The following is a 21,751-nucleotide window of genomic DNA, read 5'->3' on the forward strand; positions in this document are numbered from 1 at the left end:
TTTGAAATACAAAGAGCAGCCAGACATGATGGAACTTTTTAATTATCGTATACACTTCCCTCACTCTTCATTTTTTTCTGCCTCTGGTATCTGTCAACACGTTTTCTCCTTGAGCTACTAGTGACACACAATGACCAACGTAATCACCCGTAGTCCACTGAGGCAAAAAAATAAAACAACAACCAAGAGGCACTCTAATCACTGTGAGATGTGAAGAGCCCTTCCTTGCTTTTACTTTGTCACCATGCATTTCATCCTTGGGGCTAGCCTCTTTGTTTTGTTCCCTCCTCTGACCTCTGTCGCATCCCTGGAGAAAGTTCCAGTCGGTGGGAAGGCCACCAGGGCGACTAACATCGTAGGCGGACTTATCCACGTTTAATTACACACAAGTTCCTCATAGAGTGAAATTTGGAGTGACTTGGCTGCATTATTGATGCCTCACTTTGTAACCCCCTGATTATAGCATACTATTTGAATGGATTCCATTTTGGAATAAAATTATTAAGCAATGGATTCCCACAGAGTGATTCCTCATCAAGAGATCCTCTGATTGGTTCTAGCTTCAGTGCTTCTGGGTAGCCTCATACTGAGAACTGTGAGTACTCTACAAATCATCCGCAGATGACCTTGAGGCAGCATCATCCAAGACATTCTCAGATCAGATCGTAAAATAAAAACGGACATTAGAATGCAGGTCAGGTTGTAGAATAAAAGTATGGAAGAGTGAAATGTCGGAAATTTTTTTTATTTTGTTACACTTGAAAAATATGGTATTCCAATTTTGTTTCTTTTCTGTGCACACAATGGAGTTCTCATGGGAACAAGAAGGCTCATTGTAATCGAAGTAAATGTTATTTTTACTTGTGAAGGATGAAGCTGTTTCAGCTGCTTGGATGTTATCTTTTTGCTACCCGGCTGAAAGAAATCTGTTTGGACACCAAACCCAGGTTGCGGGATCTCTTAGAAGGTCACACGAATGTCATCTTAAGCAACGTCAGCTCAGGGGCCGAACCTTTTCGCGATCCTTCGGGAGAAAGCGAGTTGCCTGTCGGCTATTTGGCTTAAAAGGTTCAAGGAGCTGCACTCGTGTCTCGACCATCTGTGCTGCGCTGCGCTAGCACCACATAAGGGATTCTTTAAACAGATGGTTTGAGGGCTGCATTGGAAAATGTCAGGACAAATCACTATCTCTGCAATGACTGCTATTTTAAATCTGCAAAAACCAATGAATTGAAACTTTGTTTTCTCACTTAAGTATAACTCATTCTCGACGCATAGTCAGAATAATGGAAGCTGCTTTGAAAAAGGACAAAACGACAATTGAGCCTGGTATTGAATCCATCCTGCACCTCAACACCTGAATGAAACAACAGAGGGAAACAAGTCTCTCTCTTATATCGACCAAAGTATGACTGCTGAATGTCAAGCGGAGACGTTTACTCACCTTCTTCACCTTGTTGCCTTGTATGACTGCTGAATGTCAAGCGGAGACGTTTACTCACCTTCTTCACCTTGTTGCCTTGTAACGCCGGATTGTAGAAGTCGAAGCACGATCACGTGGGTGGATGGGGAATTGTGTGTATGTAGCTTTGCAGCTCATATTAACAAGTGATACCTTGCGGCGACAAAGGGATCAGTGTATTGCCAAAATTGGAATTGCACCAGATTGTATTTTTAAATAATCATAAAGATCATTTTTTTTAAATTAATTTAATCAATTAAAATTGGAAAGGTTAACACATTTAAAAGATTTTTTATTTATTTATATTTTATTATTTATTTATTTTTATTTTAGCTCAAGTTTTAAATTTAATCATCCACCTTATTCCAGCTGTCCCAATTTTTGGGGGGAGGCAAGAATTGGTCATGGGGTTTGGTCTCACAGGAAATCAAAAGCAAAAAAAAAAAAGGAAAAATTGCTAATTCTGCTCAAGCAAATCAAACAACACATTTGTTTCCATCATACTTTCTGTTTTTTTTTCATTAAAAGTTTCAAACCATATGGGAGGACATTTATTGAATTAAGCCATAGAAAATACAAAAAAGGTGGAATGCAATGTTAACACAGAGGATGAGTGAAGGGTGTCAAGATGGGACTTTTCAGAACCTAAAGAAGAGGATGGCACATTTGTGAGCACCTTATTTTGTGCCCCCACCCACCCACTAATTCAAATTAAAAAAAAATAATAAAACGACACAAAAGAAAATAAAATAACGAGAATGCTTTTTATCATTCATTAGCAGGGACAAAGTTTTAAATGAAAGCAGAGTGTCTGGCTATTGGGTGGTGGCGAGGGGGTCAAATATTTTTTTCCCTCCCCTCACTGTAAGAAAATGTGAACGGTGCAGAAAGTCTTAATTTTCTCCCCTCTGAAAATCAGTTTTTCTTTTTTTTTTGTAGTCCGCAATAAATGTTCATAGTTTCTTGGTTGACATAAAAATGATCTTCAGTCACAGACGTGTCAAGTTTCTGTTCTGTCTTTTGAATAGTCTTTGTGAAAATATAGATTCGAACAGTCTTCTCTTCATGTCTGTCTACTGCAGCAGTAAACAAAGTGTCGCCCCAGAATCCAACAGAGCATGTTGCAGAAGATTCTGCGTGTGTGTTGATGTAAATCTCTTCTGAAGTTTGCTGTGATCACACTTCAGTCTGGAAATCACCCTCAGATGAGTCCGGGGTATTTGCCGACGATGAGTCCCAGTTCTTATTGTGAAGCTCCATGCGGTCTTTCTGCTCCCCTGGAATGATGGTCAACTCGGGGGTCATGGTCTTAAAACTGTCCCACGAGCTTCGGTCCTCAGGGGTTGACTTGTCCTGACGGGGGATGGAGAGAGCAAAAAAAGACAAAACAAATCGAGGCATGTGAGGTAACAATTTAAAAAAAAAGGCAGATGGGGAAGTGTAATCCCCGTGGAAGCAATCTTACTAAAGCCACTTCCTGTTTTGATTGCATTTCAGAGGACTTTTATTCGTGTCGTTTCAAGCAGATACAATGTTCAAAAGTAGTCTGACAAGGAGGGAGTAGGAGCATTTAGCTGATCAAACGCTTTTTTTTTTTTTTTTGTACAAACCATCTGTTTAGTCACGTTTAATGAAGCGGGCTGCTGTCCAGATGCCTTTCAGACTCAAGTCCCAGTTGTGTGAACTGCAAATATTTTTGGGGTAAATTAAACACAGCTATGGCCTGAATTTGTAAATACAAGTAAGGTTTTTTAGATATACATAATATATTTCAAACATCTATACTTGTGATATTTTGGTGATGACTTTATAAGCTCTTGAAGAATAGATCTATTTTTTTAATGATAATAAAATAAATAAAATAATAAAATAAAATAAATATAAAAATGTATAGAAAATATATATTTAAATAATAATAATATGTGATATTTTGGTGATGACTTTATAAGGTCTTGAAGAATAGATCTATTTTTTTAATGATAATAAAATAAATAAAATAATAAAATAAAATAAATATAAAAATGTATAGAAAATATATATTTAAATAATAATAATAATAAATATTGTTGGTTGTTGGTCAAAGGATGGCTGACTGATGAGTAACAATCTTCAAATTCAAATATTGAATAATATATATATATCATTCAAAGATATATTTGAAATATATCTTCAAATATATTTCAAACATCTATACCTGTCATATTTTGGTAATGACTTTATAAGGTCCCAAAGAATAGATCTATTTATTTTAATAATAATAAAATAAACAAAATCAAATATATATAAAATATACATTAAAAATAATAATAATAAATATTATTGTTGGTCAGATGATTGGCTGCCTGATGAGTAACAATCTTCAAATTTTCTGATTCAGTGGAGGTGAGCACACTGCATTTGCCTGGCATCGTCATTGAATTTTCAAAAAATGTTTTTGTCTATTACAATCTTGCCCCGAGCAACCCTTGTGGGCAGGAACGATACTGCTTCAAACTTGGCAGACTTTGCTAACTGACTGGGAATACAAACCAAACCAGACAACAGTCTTCCATATCCACTTCAATATTCAGAAATGATCAAATTTACATCACTACAATTTCCTTAAAAGCTGTTTCTGCTCACAATCCACAACAACAGCAACCTTTTCATGTATTTCCCGATCGAGCAGTAAACCCGCCGCCTTCTCCTGCCAATCGGTTCTACTTCACAAGAACTAATCATAGCATGAAAGTTTCCGTCTGAAGGCCTGTTATCGCTGCATGTGGTCCTCAGATGTGCCCCCCACACATATAAAATGCATGTTCGGGGGGGGGTAACTATTAACAGAATTAAAGGTATGCACCAGATAAGGCCCATTATTCAAATGTCACTCCGGTGCTTGTGGAGATAATGATTTGCAGATCTGTGATGTACAGATTTGGAAGAACGCTTGCTCAGATGCTTGTGTGAAATTTAAAAATTCGATCAAGAAGTTCAGGAGTGATAATCAAGCCTTATGCGTCCACCTGCAAAAAATACGTTTTATCCGACACTTAATTCCAGCTGAGACCCGCAAAATACAAATCGGAGATCCGCCGCCTTCCTGGCAGTACCGATGATGATCGTTGTAGCTCAAGGGGGCAATCTGGGCCTTATTATCATTCTTGCAGCGTCACATTCTGACAGTTGGCAAAAATGAATACAAAAAGCATAATCTGGGAGCCAATTTGCATGCTAACTGCTGGCGAAGGAGCATTTTGTAAAGCGGGAGTATGCGTAATGCAGCCGTTAAGCCTCGACACTATCCCCGGGAGAGCGGGCTAACGCGATTGTGTTGCTCGGGCATGTCTATCCCGTTGCCTGTCCCCCATCTATGCGGGCCTCTGTTCCTCTATGCCCAAAAGCGCCAGCTCCTCACCCCACCCCCCAACACACACATCTACATCTCTGCCAGAATCCCCTCTACTTACACTGGATGAGTTCTTTTCACCTCCAGCAGATGAAATGCTCCATCGCTTTTCCCTCTGTGGCGATGAAAAGGCATGCATGGGATGTCGAACAGAGAGAGAGAGAGAAAAAAACAAGGTAGAGAAAAGAGAAGAGGAAATCAAAGTCACTCACAACTCTGCTATTCAATAAACATTGTTCCTGCAGGTGAGCAGGTCGTCGACACAATTGCTTTTTCGCACTCTCTCTCTCTGCCCAAACGATAAATGCATGACAACATGCATAGAAAGAATATATAGAATAAGTCCCATGTTTAATATATTTCAGAAAAAAAGCATTTATGATTCACTCATTAATATTCAAAACATTGATACACCAAAAATCTGTTGTAAAAAAAATAATATATGTCAGCAGGGGATTTGTTTGCAAATACTGAGGCATACCTCGATGATATCAAACATTTTTATAATTAGTTTCCATAAGCAAGTACAGAACTAATAGCACAAGACTCTAACGTACAAAAAGTAAAATACTATTTTCCAAGAGGAAGCTACAGAAAGGCAAGTAAAAGAAAAATCTACTGGCTATTTTAATATTAATATATTATTAATAATGATATTTTCGGATGGAAGAAATCTACCACCGATTGAACTCATTGATCCTCTCTTTTAGAGCATGGAATGTTAATTAGGTTTTGGGAGATTATTTTGGTATGATAGGTGAGTGGGTTAAATATTACCTTTGTTGACTTGGACGCCCATGGATCTGCTGACTGTTTGGCTACACTCAAACTGAGATGTGACAATAAGCAACAGAAAGACCCCCATCAGCCAACAAAGGACATAGAAGGGGGAGGGGGGGTGGAAGGGGCAAAAGAAAAATCAATATAGGCAAAATAAAATACATATGGAGTGTTAGGCTCACAGAAATAATTAAATGGCACAACACATGAAACAAAAAAAAATCACAAAAAAGGTTGAGTGGATACCAGAATTTTCTGATGAGTCAGCAATTACAAAGTGACGCTAGCATCATTCGTCTTTTAGTTGGAAAGAAACGACGAGTAACAAGGCCCTTCAAAGGAGTCAAATTAGGAGAATGTAGGGCGAATAAATTCCATTAGTACAACACATTGCAAACAAACGAGCAATCAGACGTAGGCTGTCTAGGCCGTAATGAGAAGCGATGTGATCCACAGCCAGCGTCAGCTTCGCCGCACCCAAAACAGTCCCCTCACAAGTGAATCAGCCTTTTTTTAATTGGCCTAAAGACACTAAGTGAGCCGAAACCGCATTACGCCACTCGGTGCATGAAGCTAATGTTAAGCTACTTGATTTCAAAGCCACTGTTGCACAAAAAAAAAAACACCGATACTATTCTTTTCTTTTGCATGTAGCAAATTATTGCTAACGCCGAGGTGGAGGGTATTAATTAGAAAGAATCGGAGGGAGGGATTATTAATCAATTAAAGCATCAAATGAGTAAAGAATGGAGAAATGAGCGAGACAATGAGATAGATGATGTCAAGCTGTGAGGACAAACGGGGGGGGGAAATTCGATCAGGAGGAGAGAAAAAAAAATGACAAGCAGGGAGACTTTCTTTATTGTTGGAATACAAAAGGCCCTTCTGCTTAACTCCAGCAAATTGATTTTCGGGACCTCCGGGGTTTTAAGTGCAAGCAAATTGTCCACCCTCAATCAACACGAGAAAAAAATTGCTCTTTGTCATTTCACTTCAATTTATGAGATCTAACAAAAGCACACACATTACCTTGGCGAAATGTCCCCTCCAGTTGCCAAAACCCATCGATTACAGTTTTTGCGGTTAAGTATATATTCATAAAACCCTCAACCTGAGCCTGACCTCTTCTTTTTATGATGTAACCTAATGGAAGAACCCTCTCAAGATCTACATCTAGATTCCATGTCACATGCGGTTTTAGGTTCCCGAGAGTTTCTCTTGTCTCCGTCTATTTGCATTCTGCACAGGCATGCTGTGTCTATCTGCAAAGGGAAGCCAAGCACTCTTCATTTAATCAAGAACGCAGCAGGCAATAAGAGGAAAATACTGTATACACCTTTTGAGAGCCACAAACTGCCGTTCCCATTATGCGGCGCAAGCTCTCCTTCTGTTCCACTCACACACACACACACACACACACACATACCAACCATCGTACATTAGCGTACGTAGCACATCATAACTACCGCATGCAAATGTAGGACGACCTTCTGAACCCTGCAAAGACAAAACACGCTGGTTTTGAGGAAGAAGCTCGAGCAATAGAGAAGGAGCTCATGGCCATGCGTTCCACACTGTGCGACTCCCTTCTCTGACTCCCTGCCTTCTCTATTATAGATAAGAGTGCAAATGCACTATGAATCTCTCTTTGCTATGCTCCCTCTCTATCTTCTGCAATTGTATACATGTGTACCGTATTTTCCGCACTATAAGGCGCACCTAAAAACCTCCAATTTCCTCAAAAGCTGACAGCGCGCCTTATAATCAGGTGCGCCTTATATATGGACCAATATTGAGCCACTACAGCAGGCGTGTCCAAAATCAGGCCCGCGGGCCAAATGTATATATCTTATATATGAACAAAGTTTCAAAATGGGCCATTCATTGAAGGTGCGCCTTATAATCCGGTGCGCCTTATATTTGGACAAAGTTTTAAAATGGGCCATTCATTGAAGGTGCACCTTATAATCCGGTGCACCTTATAGTGTGGAAAATACGGTATATGTATTTACATGCAAGTGTATATGTATACATATATATATATGAATATTGGTTTACTCAAAAGCTTAAGAGAAAAGCCCGTGATTGATTTTCATCATTTAAGTTAATGCGGAGCTTTGTGAGGAAGTGGCGGCTGCCGTTTTACAGGTTCTTTACAGTTGCGCTAATTGAGTGTAACGATGAGTCGTTATCTCACAGCCCATAGCGATCAATTTGGTAAATATTATTAGCATTACCAACCAGGCTTCAAAAAAAGAAAGGGTTGTCGGTGTGAGTGTGTGAAGAGTTGTAAGGGCGGGATAGAGGAAGACAAGCAGAAATAGAGACTGAAGATCTGTGGTGGTTTTTATTATCGCCCAGTTTACTTTAAGCTTAGTGCACTTAGTTGGAAAATTGGATTAGAATGGGGAGGTAGAAAAAATGTGTCCACATCTCGATCATTCTCTGTTGGATATTTTCTGGTATCCACTCAATCTTTTCAACAAAGTCAACACATGGATCAAACCTTACCCCAGAGAGAAAATGGATCAAGCCTTCTTAACCCCATAAGCTTTGTGATATGTATTTCCGAAAAGCTCATCAGCACCTCGAGTATTTTACCCTCATTGGTGCCAATGGTAGAGTTTACGGCGAGAATGGAATTCTTTACGAGGTACATCTCGATGGCTGATTGTCTTTAGGATTTATTCTTAACTTGTAATGGTTAGGAGGCTCTAATTCAGGCTTGGGAAGAGATGCAATGGCTTCATGGTTGGACACGCCACACGTAATGATACCACAGCAATAAAAGCACAAAACAAAGGGCTAGATGAACAACAAAAATATCCTATTTATTTATATTTGACAGGTAATGGCCACGCTGCGAGACGTTTATCACACAAGACACTACTGGGAAGGCAAACTATAGGCTATACATCTAGAGCACTTGATAATGAGACACAAAACTGCAATTGGGATCACACGGGAACCTAAGTTCCTTACGTTGACTTTCTTTGTAAACCAAAGAAGCTCTGCGCACGAGCGACGGTTCTGTGTTGTGCCTTGGCGGTGGGGGTGGGGGAACCTGTTTTAGAAAAGGTTAAAGGGTGTTTAGGTCCTTGGTAAGAGAAAGGAGAGGGTCAATGAATGAGTTTGTCTTCCATTGCTGCTCAATTAGTAAAATTGACATCACACGGTAAAGGAAAGATGATTCAAGTTAAAATGAAATTAGTAAATCATTACTCAGACTGTATAATTGTCCTTTAAATGGAGGTGACACCAGGTGCTTAGGAAAACAAACAAACATGGCGGCGGAGGTGCACCAATCTCAACAAGTACACACAATCGAATGTGTTTTACACACATGCACACACACACCTCATCTCCATAATTACTGTATAGTCAGCATGTCCGTGTCTGGGGGTGACTCTCAAAGTGAGTTGTTGACAACAGCATAGATAAATTGAAGCTGGGTCCTGTCAAAGGCCTGACACTGATAGCATTAGCCGTGTAATTATTGACAGTTAGGTCAACTGCTCACTTTCTTTTAATATAATAGATCAGGATGACTATGCCGTATGTTTGTCGGGTTTATTAATTCAGAGATTACCGTATTTCCGCACTATAAGGCGCACCTAAAAACCTCCAATTTTCTCAAAAGCCGACAGTGCGCTTTATAATCCGGTGCGCCTTATACATGGACCAATATTGAGCCACTACAGCAGGCTTGTCCAAATATATTGGTTTATATATGGACAAAGTTTTAAAATGGGCCGTTCATTGAAGGTGCGCTTTATAATCCGGTGCGCTTTATAGTGCGGAAAATACGGTATTTGCAGATGGTGTGACCAACTGGTTCAGCTGTGGCGTAAATTGCAGCTCTAGTTTGTGGATTATTTATGTACAGTTGCTATTCAAAAAATGATCAATATCGTGTGACAAGAATGGCCAATATGAGATAGCCTCCATTTCTCCATCGGTGATGCAAAATGGATCGCGGATGTCTCTGTGGTTGTGCCCTCCACAGATGAGAAGCGTATGTGTTTAAAACTTAATGAAAGTGTCCCTCTGAAGGTTAGCGCAGAGTGAGCTGGGACTGACTTTCATCTTCTGCTAATGGTCTTTTAATGAGTCAAAAAACGCCTTAGTATTATGCTCTCATAGGCGCCCACCCGAGAGCCAACTTCCTCACACATGCAGCGTTGTCACACACACAAAAAAAACCCACTAACTATACGACAGATACATGAACTAATTGGACATAGAAATAAAGCACCTTTGGCATAAGTGCCGGCTTCACGGGCGGTGTGTGGTGATAAGCTAATGAATTTGCAAGCGGGGGATTTACAAGTTTTGAATGTGCGGGATTTATTCATTCTCTATGCGTGCTGTTATACCCTCTTGGACTTTAGCTAGGATCAAATGATTTGAGTAGTATTTACCAATAGGAAAAATTGATTGTGGGTGTAGATTAAATGAAATCACTTATGAGGTTATATGTCTTTATTGATGTCCTAAAGTATATTAGGAACATGTAGATTTGTGGTGAGCGCCTTTGTCTTGTCTTTCCTTTGCCAGCCATTTATTCAATTTGCAAATGTTAAATGTCATGCAAGGGCTTGTCTTTCCATGAGCTGGCTCCTTCTCCTTACTTTGCTTGAGGCTGCTATCAAGACAAGAAGCTATTGATTGACTTTTTGTTTTTGATTTGCCGTGTCAGGTGGCTCAGTGTGTCAGTGTGCGCTTTTGACAAGCTTAAGGGTTTTGTTGAATTGCTGCAGGGAGGCTTCCAATCTACATTTAAGGCAGTTTGTCTTACCTTGAATGTGGACATGGCTGGGTCCCTGCTATACCTGTCTATGGTGTGGAACTTGGAGGAGTGGTTGAGCTCATGGTACAGCTCAGAATGTCTTTTGCGAGTGTGCATCACTTTCTGGAAGGGAAGAAAGGAAGGGGACACCAAAAATGAACCAAAGAGAAAACAAAATAAGCGGAAGGTGGGAGGAGGGGGCAAAAATGGGGATGCTGAGGGGACTGCAGTGATGCGCTTGATAAAAGGGATTAAAGATGGCCGACTTGTTGGTTGATGCTCTATTTTGGCAATTGGAGGGGCAATTTTAGGTACTATTAGTGCATCATATCATTCGTGTGTGTGAATTATGTGACGTGTCTATTTTGTAATATTAATAATGTACTGCCGTTTTGAACTAAAATTCAAGTGTGTCATTTGAAAAAAAATATTATACTCAAACTGTCAAATTAAACAGCTAATCCCTAACCGTGTTCATGCAACAGCCAGTTGTGAATCCAGTTAAATTGCCAGAAACAGTTAGTAGCTTACCGCACCCAAGCTATAAAATGATCTTTTCTAATACGGTCAAAAATGAATGTCCAGTCTTTAAAACATTCTGATTAGAACTAACAATCCACAAAAATATCAGAAAAAATCGTCACTATGAATATTTTGGATAGAAATGAAAAGACTGGAAATTCACAAAAAACTGAGACCATGACAGAGACACACACAGCCAAACTATGCTGATCCAGACAAAAATAAAAAGAACTAGCCAGTCAACCAAATGCAGTGACCCAAAACTCAACCACTATCAATTCTCCAGACACAAACACTCAACTTTGCTGTTTCTTTAACCAGAACCCCCACAGCTACATCTCACTAAATTGTACAAGGCAGTGGGATGTGTTCCCCATCATGTTATCATTAATCACCGCATTCATTTCTTGAAACAGATATAAGGGCATTTGTTGGAGAAACAGCATTCTACAAAACTCCGAAACCGTTATTTGTGCTTCATGCAGGGGGGAGGGGTTAAGCGATGCTCCTACGTACACTAAAATCCTGGCAGAAGCACGAAATAAAAGAAAGCAAAGACAAGCAGGTAGAAAGTTAGGACGTCTAAGACCTTACCTCAAAGTCCAGCTCAGAGTATCGTACTCTTTTCCTCTGGAAGGGGAGGGGCCGAGGGGGAGAGAAGAAAACATCAATGTCCACCCCCTCGTATTGGTCTGTAGCTTTGACCCTCACCTTGGCGTCATTTAGTTAAAAAAAAAAAAAAGTCCTATGTTCTGGTTTCCAAATATGAAACAAATATTCTTAAACTCCACAAGACGAAGGCACTAATTATTCTATTTCAACATAATTATATCAGTGAAGTCTAATAAGCCAAAATTAGTGAGCAGGATGACATTTTTCTCACAGCCTCAAGTACCACATCCCCATAATAATCAGCATGAATCATTCGTTGACACACTTCCACAGAAATTACTGGAAAGAAAGGAACACTTGATCAATCATACAAAAAAAAAACGATTTTAATCCTTAAATCTGTTTAAAGTCCTTTCCTTTTCCCCACCGTACAATTCCGTTCTATATCGAGTTTGCACACAAGCTGCCAATTTAGCACCTGCAGATGTTTCCAACTCATCTGGCCAAGACAGCGAGCGGCGTGGTGTTCTATCTCCCACTCGGTGTACGTGTTCCCTGCCAACTTTGTATCTGGCAGCGAGTAACGCCTCTCCCCACAGTGACTTAAAAACTGTGTTTACCGTGCAAAAAGGGCAGAGTTGCTGATCGAACGCAAAAAGCAGCCAAGTTATTTCAAAAGTAAAGACATTAAAATGGATTGAGGAGTTAATCACGTAAAAGTCTCCATTCTTAAAGAAAGAATCCGGTAATGAACCTTTCAGTGTCAGACCGTATTCTGATTTTGTTTGTGTAACACTATCCTGATGTCATTTTAAGAGGATATAATCACAGTGTAAAATTATAGCCGACATTTTTTATGCCAGTTTTGAACTTGTGACCCTCCTGAGTAAGAATGACTCATCCTTATCATCAACGCTGAATGAAGCCTCTTCACTGATGGGCAAAGTGTTCTTTTCATCGTTTAAATAAACCCTGAGTCAATTTGTGTGTCGTTGCTGGTGTAAATGTGGCATGCAGGCTTTTTCTCACAATCTGACTCACACACTCGCTCAGATCCACACACGAAAACTCATTTTTGTAAATGTGCTGCTCATGAGAAATGGATGATAGTCACTGCTTTCTACTCTAAGTGCTGGAAGAATGGTTGAACCTGTGAAGGGGTCTTTTCCTTTACGGTTATAAATAGAAGTTACTTAATTGTTCATTTCTTTTTACTTACCTTGATGCACTTGGTAGAGTCTACATTTTTTTTTATCTAACCTTTCATGATATCAAATCAAAAGCCAAAACGGAATTGGAGCTCCACAGGGAGCCCTTCTGTGCCCGCTCCAATTTGTACCCACCTCTAGGGATCCTGCTGAGAGGCTAGCATTGGCATTGTTGCTACCCAAGTTGCGTGGCAGGGTTCTGGTTCTCTCCACCGCCGTTCCCCCTGTCAGAATTTGTCTGACTGATGGCCTCTGGCCCGGCTTCAGCTGGAGGGAATGGCCATGAGGGTGCATGTGGCCCCCATGGGGGCGTACGAGACCGCCCGGAGCCATCACGTGGCTGTGTTCGTGGGGCAGGGTTTTGATTGTCCCGTAGGAGCGGTTCAGGTTCATGTTGATGTTCATGTCGCCCACGTTGGACGGCACAAAATCAGCCGGGTAGGCCTCGCTCTCTGCAGGGTGGAGGGTCAAGGGGGAGGGGGGAGGAGGGAAAGGGGGGTCCTCCACAGTGATGTTGAGAGGCTTGTCTTCACCTCCCAGTCCCAGGTCTTGGGAGGACGGCGTCGGGGGTTTGATGCTGACAGTTCGTCGAGGTAAGACCATGTAGTCCCCCTCTCCTCCGCTACCTCCTCCACCACCGCTCCCCCCGCTCCCGGCACTCCCGTCCTGGGAGGTGTTGGAGGACCCGGGCGGTCTCGCCCAGCCGAGGCCACTTTCGGTGCACAAATAGATGGGAGCGCCGCAACGCTGTGGCGCCTGTTGTCTCTGCTGATCGACATTCATCTCCTTCTTCAATGATGTCTCGCTCAGTTCATTGAGCCCTCCAAGTGGTGGAACCTTGTGGAAGACAAACATTTTATTAAATGGAGCAGCATCTATAGCAAGAGTTCATATTTCATTTGATATTAATGCTGCTAGGCTTTCTAAAGCAAAATATTTTCCCTTTGATGCTTGACTTGATATAAGACACAGTTTTAAAGCCTCACTGGGTATCCTTTTAAGTGAAGTTAGCATATTTTTCCACTTGGAGAGGTAATAAAGTTATTTCTTGTGAAAAGTCAGGAAACGATCTGAAATGAGTCTTTACGGTATTCCCGCGGGATGGAAGCAAACTGTCAAAGATTGATCTCCTATGGCTTTCATGTTTAGTTTCAAGAGAACGTTTTTAGATATGGTTGGCGTACCTGCACAATAAGGTTGGGAGGAGGGATGTTCCCGGGCAGGGAACTGAAGTTGACCCCGACTCCCCCGTCCTGATGGGCGGCTAGTTTGGGGTCATCGTCGTCATCCAGGGAAATCCGGGACAAGGTGCCGGTGATGGTAGCGGGGTTGCAGGTGTTCACCTCCTTGAAAATGACTGAAGGGACAGGAGGTACAAATGGTTCCCGTTGGGAGAGCAAGGGGGGTGGAGGAGAAGTGGAATGAAGCATTAGGTTGTCAAAAGAAGGGGAGCGGGTAAAAAGGAGCAGGCCAGGGGCAAGGAGAGAGGAATGAGTCGTTCATACAGCATGGTTTAGAACCCATGACGTACACAAAGCCGTGAAAAGTCACAATCTGCATACTTCCCACTATATTGGTCTCACTAATTTTATCTTATTGACCTTCCAGCTGAGAATTGGCAACAGAGCCACTATTTTTTTAATAGCGTCGAGAATGAAAATGCTTTGTCCTCAAAATGAAAGCGAGCCAAATGACTATTATCCCGTGCTCCACGTATCAGCAAGCATTTCCCGATGGTGAACTCTTTGATTTTCCTATTTACTGCAATGCAATAAATTGGAAAAAAAAACACAACTCATAGTTGCTCGAAGTAAGTTGTCATGCATATAATTCAGGGCAAAGAGTGTTTTAGCCTCGCATGCTGCTGGTAGAAAAAACATCCAGGCTATGTCCACACAAACAGGTATTTTTAAAAGGCATCTTTTTTGCAATAAAAATAACTACATATGAGAAGACTGTCAACAAAAAGAAAAACAATGCTATTTAATTCTTTAAGACAAAATCCATATTTGGAGTACCTGTTTTTGTGTGGCTATTGCCTATCTTCAAATTGTATCACGTAAAAAAAGGTCAAGCAACTCATGCTAGACACCATGCTCATTAACTGCCTGGCCCCTGAATCTATGAAGCATTTATTCTTGAAAAAATGTATTTAATTAAATCAAGAAGTGGATTCTCTACTCAGCTTGTCTACATACAAATACAAAACACAGGGGCAGACAATTGCATTTATTATAGACTCTGGATTGTAAAAGTAGAGGACCTAAGATTGACCCTTGAGGAACTAATTGAATTAAAGTCTCTGTTGGGGGACCAGGCAGGGTTAGTTGAGGTGGGCAACTTACATGGGTGTCCTCTCTCTGCAAGGATGTAGGAGGAGGGGGGGAAAGTGACTCTGCGTTAATGTTTCAAATGTACAATCGTATACATCCGAAAACATTCAGGCACTCACACACACACACGCTTGACCAGTGTGAATTAACCAGTCCTGAATACAAAGGCGTGGGATCTCAATACACGATTAAACTGTCACAACAAAGCCCACACTTTGTGAACACACCCGAGGCGGAATATGATTGATAAGCGAGAGTAATTTGTTCACTGCCGTTGCAACCCATAATCCGTCATTTCATCACCGCGTACGGCAAAACCAATACGGTCAGAGCTCGACTTGTCTGCAATGCTAATTGCGTCGGACAAAATGATAAGAATACGAGGAGAACTCACCTGTTTGGCATGCCAAGTCCACGTCCTTCTCAAAATCGGTCTGAGAAAGGGAGGCAAGGTAAGTAGAGAAAGGGAAAAGTGACTGGCTACCATATACACATTAATATTTGGACCTCCTCGTGTTAGATGAGCAATGAGGATCTTTGAGGGGATGGATTGTTTGCTTGGTGACTCAACTGTACAGTCGAGGCAATTCATAAAATCGGTCAGTTCATCCAAATTTATTTCACTGAGTCTTTGCTGGAATACCGACGGGGATGGCACCCAGTCAACCATTGGCGTGTGCCGTAATGGGCCACATTTGGACTCTTGTGATGGTGCAGGAGAGCACAAAGTTGTCACAAGTGGTGATGAAAGCAAATTTGTAGAGCTTTAACAAGGAATTAACTTTTCACAGAATGTCCCCAAACAGTACATTTGATTCAATTTTAACAAGCTGGCACAGGGGGACAACGTGCCTGTAAATTTCAAGGGATTAAAATTCTAATGATGTTCCCTGTGAACATTGCAGAAAGGTTCTCACTAATTTTGAGGCAGTAACTGCTGGTCGCTTTGCCAAAGTGGTTTTTTTTTTCTTTTATCAGATCATATTTTCTTTAAGTACAGATTGTAAAGTGAGGTAACAAAGGTCACTCGTGCTTTTTTTTCTAATGGGCATAGAAAGCATGCTAACCGCTCTCTAGGGTGATAGATGCGGACGATAAAAACCCATTTGTCAAGAAATTAAATTAGCGCTGTTTGTCGGTAAATGCTCCGTTAGGTCATGGAAAGTAACGGAGATAAATGCCGTTAAAGATTTTCCATCAGCAGGCAACTGCTAGGTTAAATCTTAGAGGGGTATTCAGAAACTCCTAATTATGATTGGGAAAAAAAAATTGAGGGGCGTGAGGGTTGCGTCAATCTCCTTTGATATCCAAATTTAAGGAGCCTAAGTAACGTCGAGCTGAATGTGAAACGGAATGGACTGGCTTGCTATTCACCATGATCTGCACCTGTCCATTCTTGCATGAGTCTGGCGAGTTCTCGCTGTCGTCTTTGCATCCTCCCATCCGACAGCGCATGGCGTCTTGCACCTGAAGGATGTGGTGGTGACATAGAGGAGGATCGATGGAGAGAAATATAGGACGATTTTGTCAGGGAAGTCTATTTTGCTTCAGGCTGTTGCTGCTTAGTTTAGAAATAGAAACCATGTGTTGAACTTTTGCCTTGCCATTGAAAACAAACAAAGAAAAAATCCTTAGATTTAGTAAATATTGGTATTTTGGGGTCATGATTTTGTTATTTTATTTACACTCGCTTTAGTTTGTTTTGTTTCTTTGGCTTCTTTTTCGTCTTCGTCATTCACGATGGTGGTCCCTTGTGTTGACCAATCAGCTTCCACTGCTTTGTGTTATGCCTTGTCCGTCTCATCAGTCTGCTTGCATTTAATTCCCTTGTTCCTCGCAGTCATCTTCACCTTTAGTCATCTCGAAGCGTCACTTCACTTTCCTCTTCAGGCAATAGCCCCACCCAATTATCTCCTCCAAGGTCCATTGTTTGTAGATTCTCTATCACATGAGCCATCCTAGTGTCATATTTGTTTTCTTTCTATTAAGCATCCTAGCAACACATAGCAATTATTTGTCGAAGCACCAGCTCTCATAACAGCTTAAATCAAATAAATTGGATGGCATGGGCAGTTCCAGGCTTGTTTTCCCTTCAGACTTTCTCAATATACGTTCCCGCCTTCCTGTCTCAGGAGTGACTTCATTTGTCAGTGTCGCCGCTGTCAAATCCCAAAAGACTGTCACGGGAGGGAAACAAGAGCACTCATGTACCGAGTGGTGCAAGAGCATCTTCATTCTCGCTGGGTGGTCTTATCTGTGTGTATGCGCCGCTACAAATGGATTGGATTGGAGCAGCATCCATGTCTGATTAATACTGCATGGGCAAGCTTATTGCCTCCATTGTTTCCTTCCATCCGTCTCTTCCTTTTATGCTTGCACTCATCCTCAGAGGCGATTGTTCTCCGTGTGGCAATCCAATTCTGCTCCGACACTTTGCTATCATCAGCTCATAGTATTCTTATGAATCTTGTTCCCACCTCCCTGTACAAAACTCTACAACCTTTTAATATTCATTAGCATGCACATGTTGCAATCGTCCCGCTGTGGGAAATTCGCCAATCCCTTTTCAATGGAATGAAAACATATATGTACATAATGAGTTTCAAATACAGCATACCCAGTGGGGGGCGGGTATAGCAAAGCCTGTGGCAAATTTACACTGGGGAGGTATTAGTGCGGGACTTATCGTCTTATTCCATACTTGCTAAGCTTCTTAAAGCGGGCTTGGCTCCGATGGACAATACAACCCTGCGATACGGCATTATGAGAAAAAAAAATTCACAACAACATCGGACATAGACGCGGAGTTAATCCCCGGCAAGTCTGATCTACTTGTATTCTGATGCGACCTCAAACTGACCTGGAAGCTAACATGAGTTGTTCGAATATTAATCCCACCTGGAAATGTGGCATCTGAGCCCACAGAGCAGGAAATGGCTCTTACCTCTCTCCGCATGGCGCAGTGCACGGTGATGATTACGAAACCTTGAACCGAGTCGAAAACGGCAAAGAGGACCTGCGGGAGACATTTGACATCTGCTTAGTTTTTGCAGACAATCTGACACTTTCATTTTATTCATCACAACATGTTAGTACCGTATTTTCCGGACTGTAAGGCGCACCTAAAAACCTCAAATTTTCTTAAAAGCCAACAGTGCGCCTTATAGTCAGGTGCGCCATATATATGGACCAAATTACAGCCCGCGGGCCAAATGCGGCCCACGTCTAAATTTAAACTGGCCCGAAGCATTGTGTCATAAAATCAATCATAAGTGCCCCGCTGAAGACTATGAATCATGAATCAAAAAGACTATGGATCATTATTTTGTGATTATAAAGTAATTTGTTGCGTCTGAAGTTGAAATAAGAAAGATAAAATGGAGAATGATTTGATTTGGATTAAAAATCGGACACAATTCAACCTGGCCTGTTTACCGCAGTCACAAACACCAACATCACCCTTCTTATTCATACAACAATAACAACAATAAAACAAACTTAATACATCTAATAAAAAATTCATCCAACTTTCATAAAATTGTTAGTTATTATTTTAATTTTTAACTTTAACTTTTAAACTTTACTGATCTACGTATCTGACTGTTTTGTACTTATTAAAGTAAGCTTTACGTGTTTATTTTGTGTGTTGTGTGATATTAACATTATTGATATATTGTTATTGTTTTCACTATTTCAAGTTATTATATTGTGATTGCATTAATGGTGCGCCTTATAGTCCGGTGCGCCTTATATATGGCCAAAGTTTTAAAATGGGCCATTTATTGAAGGTGCGCCTTATAGTCCGGTGCGCCTTATAGTCCGGAAAATACGGTAATCATGTCAGGTTACCTGGAAAAGCGTCGAGCGGCGATCTGTGATTGCTAACACAGCTGACATCCAAGTGAGGGCCAGCAGAGGAAGAACCACACAGGAGCTCCACAGAGACGCCCTGTAAAAGAGCAATGGTGGAGAAAGAGGAATAATGGACACAGGGACCAGCCACTCGGGTTGAAAACGCTCCAGCTAGGTCGTGTTATTACATTTCCCTGTCGCATGCATCCGCACAGCCATCAGTCAAACGCTCAGTGGTGGGTCGTTTGAGGCTGACTGGTAAACCAAGAACTGAAGTGGAATGATGATGTCCAATCGTGTCGACTGTTACCAGACTGACAACGGCTCACAATTGCTTAAGACGGCTGAGTTTTTAAAAATATGGTTAAAATACAAACAGGTCATCCAAGGACGAGATTGATTAGATGCTGGCATGTGCACTACGTTTGATTTAGCGTGTGGAACAGAGACGGTTTATCGTATGAGTTATGACATAACGAGAGTTGTAAAGGGCAAAGTATGCAATGGGGTGTTTGACGGCAACAAACGAAAACTTTGCGCTGCCCCAAAAGTTTCGATAATATTACACATTAAACGCGTTTTAAAAGGCATTCGGAAATATCGCCTGACACGCGAGGACAATTCTCATTAAATTCAATCACTTGCAAGTGTTGTTACTTTCATCGTCATTTTTTTTTATTATTTTTCGGGAACCCGGCCACGTCGAAATGTCATCCTGCATCATTACCAACAGCTGGAGATTCAAAGGATGGTGCATAGAGTAAGAATGAAAAGAGATTAAAAGAAATGACACAGTGTGTAGTCGCCACAAAGGAAAAGTCATTTTGTTTTTCCGTCCAAAATTGGAATTATCACATCATTGTAATTTTAAATATTTCATGGGTGACATTTTAATTTTACAGCGCCCTGCTTCGTGGTGAACTGTGACTATCACTTTGTAGTGATTACCGTTTTTTTCCATGTATAATGCGCAAAATTTAACTAATTTATTGTCCTAAAATCTGGGGTGTGCATTATACATGGGTACAAATTATATATATATATTTTTTTTTATTTGGATATGATACGGAGGCCGCCATTACAGATGCGCTTTCTTCTCTGCTGTTCACTTCAAACACGCTCCATACGAACACAGTGCTCTCGTATCAGACGCTTGCTCGATCACCTGCTTGTTTGCTGTCACAATGTACCCTACACAAATCCGAAACATTTCTTCGCTATCGAGTTTGCTAGCACATGCGCAGTGATACTGACCGGCAGAATAACATCCGGTTGTTCCCAAAGATGATCTTTTTTCTGAAATAATTTTACGTTTACGGATTTAAGTAGGAGTCAAAATTTGGGTGCGTATTATACATGGTTACAGGCTTTTTTCCAGCATCGACATGCCATTTTTAGGGTGCGTATTATACATGGGGGCGCATTATACATGGAAAAAAACGGTAACAATAAAAAAGGGTGAGGGGGGTGGAAAATAGAGAGCAAGATGAAGATGGACTAACATGGCGCTGCTGGCAGTCGAGCTGGAGAGAGCCGTGCTCGAGATCACGCCGCACTTGGAGCATTTCAGGAGAAGCCGGCTATGCGCCTCCACCGGGACACTTTGGGCCATATTGTGCACACATATACACACAAACAAGACACAAATGATAGTGAAGGAAAAGGGCGTGGCGAGAGAAAATGTTCCATATGATGGATATAGTTGTGCCGGGAAAAAAGGGAGGGAGGCAAAAAAATAAATGAGCGGAAGGGGGGAAGAACAACAAAAAAGAAAGAAAGAGGCAAATTAAAATCAGATCTTGAAGTAGCAGCACATAAATAAAAAGATTAAAAAGATGCAAGTACTGATTTAAAGTGAAAGTAAGAGACAGACATTTGTCGTGAGGCTTAACAGATTACAATGACACAGACAGGAAATGATCCGATAATCGTATTACACTGCTGGTGAATGCAGGTGCAAAAAAAAAAAGAATAATATAATATAATTCAAAAAAAATTAATATTTCAATTTGAATTTTAAATTAAATTAAAATTAAAAAACCTTTATTCAATCTTTATCCAATAATTGCATTCCAATGCCGGTGAATGCAGGTGCATAAAAATAAAATAATAATAATTGTAAAAAAAAAAAAAAATGAATTCAATTTGAATTTTAAATAAATTTAAAATTGAAAAATCTTTATTCCGGGATTGAATTAGACAACAAACTGTGAAGAAGAGATAATGTGTGATCCGTGAGTTGTAAACAATGAAGTCATGCAGTGGCTTTGCTACATTAGCACCTCATCACACCTCATTGCCTTAATCCCCATAGCTTCATAAGAAAACACATTATGCTAATGATGATCTTGTCCTGTGAGCAACATTGCCCATTTCTGATGGAATTCGCTTTGCTTGAGAACACAAGGACTTAGCATGCCACAACAATGTATAAAAACTTTGTTGTACAGTCTGGTAACAAGGGATGATCAATCTGCCTTTTTAATCATAAACCAAGGAGCTCAAAGAAACATCATAAATAATTGAAATTATTTTGTAGTTTGTTTCTTGCGAGAAAGAGTCAGAATGATTGACAGAAACAAATTTAAAGCAGCAGCAGCAGCAGAAATTGTGTTACCTCAAGAAGAAAAATGGATGAGAATGCCTTTGTGTGGATTTCTTACCCAGCTCGCTGCTTTTTTGACTTGTCGGAGATGCCGTCTCGAGACATGAGCTTGTTAAACACCACGATTCCAATGAGCATATTCACCTGAGGGAGACAGAGGAGAACGTTTGATGAAGATCGCACTAATGGTTTGCCAACAG

General features: G+C 40.8%; 1 protein-coding gene across 1 annotated transcript in view; it reads right to left on the reverse strand.

Annotated features, from left to right (window-relative positions):
* Positions 1-1,997: 1,997 nt before the first annotated feature.
* adgrb2 (adhesion G protein-coupled receptor B2) overlaps positions 1,998-21,751 on the reverse strand; it is a 55,973-nt gene continuing 36,219 nt past the window's right edge. The window contains exons 22-34 of the mRNA XM_061266725.1: positions 21,610-21,695; positions 20,449-20,547; positions 18,944-19,043; positions 18,039-18,110; positions 16,469-16,561; positions 15,489-15,528; positions 15,107-15,121; positions 13,946-14,118; positions 12,897-13,598; positions 11,536-11,571; positions 10,429-10,542; positions 4,912-4,965; positions 1,998-2,815 (exon numbers count right to left, since the gene is read on the reverse strand). Coding sequence (XP_061122709.1) covers positions 2,639-2,815; positions 4,912-4,965; positions 10,429-10,542; positions 11,536-11,571; positions 12,897-13,598; positions 13,946-14,118; positions 15,107-15,121; positions 15,489-15,528; positions 16,469-16,561; positions 18,039-18,110; positions 18,944-19,043; positions 20,449-20,547; positions 21,610-21,695 — 1,761 coding nt within the window. The 3' untranslated portion in view covers positions 1,998-2,638. The remainder of the gene's footprint in view (positions 2,816-4,911; positions 4,966-10,428; positions 10,543-11,535; positions 11,572-12,896; positions 13,599-13,945; positions 14,119-15,106; positions 15,122-15,488; positions 15,529-16,468; positions 16,562-18,038; positions 18,111-18,943; positions 19,044-20,448; positions 20,548-21,609; positions 21,696-21,751) is intronic.

This window comes from Syngnathus typhle, linkage group LG20 (assembly GCF_033458585.1).
Source record: "Syngnathus typhle isolate RoL2023-S1 ecotype Sweden linkage group LG20, RoL_Styp_1.0, whole genome shotgun sequence".
Lineage (NCBI taxonomy): Eukaryota > Metazoa > Chordata > Actinopteri > Syngnathiformes > Syngnathidae > Syngnathus > Syngnathus typhle.